The sequence below is a fragment of the Medicago sativa genome, chromosome 7, assembly GCF_051527215.1.
Source record: "Medicago sativa cultivar Bolivia chromosome 7, Bolivia_mono, whole genome shotgun sequence".
NCBI lineage: Eukaryota > Viridiplantae > Streptophyta > Magnoliopsida > Fabales > Fabaceae > Medicago > Medicago sativa.
The window spans coordinates 60,342,233-60,346,679 of record NC_140755.1 but is presented as its reverse complement, the minus strand read 5'-3'; the positions used below and the strand labels follow the sequence as shown (position 1 = coordinate 60,346,679).

Genomic DNA, 4,447 nt, shown 5'->3' with positions numbered 1-4,447 from the left:
ATGATAATTTAGTAAAAATGTGGGTAATAGGAATGAGTACTTAGATACCTGGAGGGCACAGGAAAGGATCCACGTGAGTATGAGTCCGTATACGAGTATTTTTTTTTAAGTGCAGGTATGGGACGGGTATTATAATACTATCCCTAGACCCTACCCATTGTCATCCCTAACTAAATAGATGAATTGCATTTTCCTTATTTTACCTATGCATTTTCATATATCAAGAAGGGTAACATGTGTACTGATAAGCTTTCTAATGTTGATTTTTTCCGTTTAGCGTTATGCTTGATGTGATCTTTCACCTCATGCTTGAGATGATTTTTGCCTTAACCGGTTTAATCTCCTTTTCTTTTGTTTTTGTTGATGTTTTCCTTGAATTTTGGCGTCGTCAACCCATGTTGCATTTTTTTCTATTTATAATAATAGTTTGACATTGTCTCACTAAAGTGGCAAAGTAGTTGGAATGTCATTAACGCCGTTGCATTTCTAATTTTGTGAGAAAAAAAGGCAAATTTTTTTTTATAAAAGTACAACTCAAACATATAAGACACAAATAAGACACATACCAAATAACACATCATAACTTGTTAAAATGTTTAAGCCAAAACAATATTAATGTTTTCCTTAAGGATGCATGCATCAAGAAATAAGTTAAGCTCATAGTATCATATTCCAAAGGTTTTTGTTAGGCAACAACTATAAAATCCACAGTAATAGTGGGCCATATATGTGTACTACAGAAATGTGTGATAAAGAGAGCTTGATTCAAACAACTCAAAATTCAAATTAATAATGTTTGTCAGTAGTGTCTTATTCCAACTAATCAGTGCCTTCATTCCAAACAGTAACCTCCCACTCACAAATCTTCCTCTATTTAAACCCCACCTCCTTTTGGTGCAACACAACACACTACAAAAAATATTATAAAAGGCCAAATATTGTAAGCAAAAGAAAATTAAGAAAAGAGAGTCATGTCTAGCCAGAGAAACTCAAGAGATTCAAAGTTGAAAGAGAAACAGATTAATGATCTTGTGTCAAGGTTACAACTACTATTGCCTCAGCTGAACCAAAGAAACAACTCAAGGGTATGATTAATTTGATCATGTCCAAGAAACTAGTGAATTTCAAATTTGCATGCTCTACATAATTACATACATTGTTTCCAATAGTTAATTCCATAACCAATTTTACTTTGTATATATAGCTAGATTATAGACATATGGTGGTTGCAATAGTAATGACATATTTATCTTAATTTATTTTAAAAAAATACTTAGGTTATTTTCACCAGCTTAAAGTTTATTTTTCATCCTATATATGTTACTATAATATGATTTTTTTTTTTGGCTCTATGTTTTAATGTGTGTGTGTGTGTCTATATATATATATATATATATATATATATATATATATATATATATATATATATATATATATATATATATATATATATATATATAAGAAAATAAATTTACCTTTGGTTTGTATTACATGACAAAGTTGGAAGTAAAAGACGACAATTTGCACCTGCACTAAAGTTTTGGCTTGGAACCATGAATGTTACAAAACCATAAATTGTATGATTCATATATATGAGTAATTACTTCATATTCCACAATTTACAACCTATTTATCACGTTTATCACCTTTGAATTGTGTTCTAATTAAAGACAAGTTTAGATTGCAATTGGATTTCGCTTGCAAGTTAGTACGTAATTAGCTTATAATTGATAAAGAGATTGTTTCTACAAACTGATTTTGGAAGCATTTGAAAATGTTGACCAATTTTTTTCACAATGCTACCAATTGTTTGGCTTATACGACTTCTTTCACATGAAAAAATCAAAGTAGTATATAGTTAACTTGTGTTTGATAAAATCAAATATTTATGGCTTAATTAATGATTTGGTCCCTTAAGTTATTTGTTGGTTACATTTTGGTCCCATAAGTTATTAACGTTACAATTTGGTCCATTAAGTTACTTTTTGGTTTCGTTTTGGTCCCTTAACTATTAAAAGTTTCGTTTTGGTCCCTTAACTTATTTTTTGGTTTCGTTCTGGTCCCTTAACTTATTTTTTGCTTTCGTTTTGGTCCCTTAACTCTTCCTCCGTCAACCACTTTGGTCCTTTACGTTAGGATGAATGTATTAGAGTTAAGGGACCAAAACGAAACCAAAAAATAAGTTAAGGGGACCAAAACAAAACCAAAAAATAAGTTAAGGGACCAAATCAAAACAAAAAAAATAAGTTAAGGGACCAAAACGAAACTTTTAATAGTTAAGGGACCAAAACGAAACCAAAAAGTAAGTTAAGGGACCAAATTGTAACGTTAATAACTTAAGGGACCAAAACGAAACCAAAAAATAAGTTAAGGTACCAAAAGAGTAATTAAGCCAATATTTATTAGGGTTAATTATGTTTCTAGTCCCTATAAAATAGCGACCTTTGTAAGTTTAGTCCCTACTTAATTTTAATAGCATTTTTAGTCCCTAATTTTGTTTTTCTGCACTGAGTATTAGTCCCTACTCAATTCAAATTTGTTTAATTTATGCTTAAACTCTTAAATTTTTGAAAATTTTTTTGCAGACATGTTTAGAACATTACTAAAAGTTCGTCCGCAAAAAATTATTGCAAAGTTTGATTTCTACATCCAGATTTTATTACTTTTTATCTTTAACTTTTGTCGTTTTAAAAAATTCATATTTAATTCATTTCATGTCAGAAAATTCTAAATTTTAGTAAACGAACCTTTCATAGTGTTCTAATCTTGTCTCAAAAAAATCGTTCAAAAATTTAAGAGTTTAAGGATAATTAATCAAACTAATTTGTTTTAGCAGGGACTAAAATTATAAGTAAATTTTTTTTTATAGGGACTAAAAATGCTATTAAAATTAAGTAGGGACTAAACTTACAAGGTCGCTATTTTATAGGGACTAGAAACATAATTAACCCTATTTATTAAGCACCAAAGAAGACCTCTCTAGAGACGGAAGAATTACGCTAACAACACACTATATATCAGACTCTTTTTTACACTATTATTAGTTGAAATTTGTATGCATTTTAATAAATCTATGTGTGGAATGCATAATTTACTAAATTATGTTTAAATTTCAACCAATAAAAAGATATGTTTCGAAAAAGTGCGTTATTAACACTCTTCATAGAACGAAAACAACAAAAAATAGACCTTTTCCTTCAAAAAAAACACAAAAACATAGACCCGAAAGTATAAAGGGTACTGAGTTGAAATCGTCTCTCAAATTGATAAACAATATAAAGTTTTATCTTAAAAAAAAAAATCAAGTTTTTAAATAAAACTTTTTAAAAATATATTTAACTTAGATACACTACTATAAGCAACATTCTTACATTACGTTCATCTCACAAAGAGATAATTTTTGTTCATATCCCTTTAAAATTGTTAGTGTGACCTATACTATATATCTTTTTCTGTCAAAGATATAGTAGGAACAGTACCTATATAATAGCACTTTATCTATATTTTATCTTTCTTTGTTTTTTTAAATGCCAAATTTTAATCTAAACATAGATAAACTACCCTTTTTTCTAGAGTTATATACTTGTCTTTTTTTTTTCTTTTCAACAAGTAGTTTTTGTTGTGTTGCAGCAATCAGCCTCCAAGATCTTGCAGGAAACATTGGATCATATTAGGAGGCTTCAGAAAGAGGTGGAAGATCTCAGTGAGAGGCTAACACAATTGATGGATTCTGCAGATATCAATGATAATGACAGAAGAACTTTAGAGAACTTTTTTCAATATTAATAACAAATTAGTCCTTTTAATTCTACAATCTATTGTCTACCTATTGCTTTTTGTCCCTTATGTTTCCTTCCCTTATTGATTGTGATGTGGCTACACACCCATCATGTATATGTATGTATATTGTTCAATAATATTTAATAATTAAGAACAAGGATTTAGTTTATCCTTTAAAAAAAACAAGGATTTAGTTTATATGCATTGTGATAGTAAAAAAATACATTCATTCAATGGTATCTCATCATATAAATTATATCAAAAATATGTGTTTAAAGAACATTGATTATAAATGAATCTTTTACAATAAAAAATGCAAGAAGAAAGTTATTCAAATAATTAAAAAGGCACAATCTTATGAACTCGCCTAGGGCACTAAAAATCTTAAGACCAATCATGCATGAAATGATCTTCTAGTATTTATGAAAAGTCGTTCTTTTTTAGGCTATGGAAATTAAGGACAAGACTCTCTAAAATGAACAATTATGGTTTGTATTTGATCTTATAGTATTTGATTTTCATTTTAAAGAGTAGTTAATTGTTGATAAATAAATTAATGGTTTCCCCTAAAAAAAAAAAATTAATGGTTTGTATCATACATAATGAATTATGCCCGGTTAAAATATCGACTCTTAATTTATTTTTCACTTTAAAGAAGTCGAATCCA

The 4,447-nt window shown here is 28.5% G+C and overlaps 1 protein-coding gene across 1 annotated transcript; it reads left to right on the top strand.

The window, feature by feature from the left end:
- Window positions 1-896: 896 nt before the first annotated feature.
- Window positions 897-3,966, top strand: LOC146907316 (transcription factor PRE6-like). Its single transcript, XM_085725252.1, has 2 exons — window positions 897-1,085; window positions 3,631-3,966. Exons 1-2 carry the CDS (start codon window positions 972-974, stop codon window positions 3,784-3,786), a joined length of 270 nt encoding a protein of 89 aa, XP_085581378.1. The 5' UTR covers window positions 897-971; the 3' UTR covers window positions 3,787-3,966.
- The last annotated feature ends 481 nt before the right edge of the window (window positions 3,967-4,447 follow it).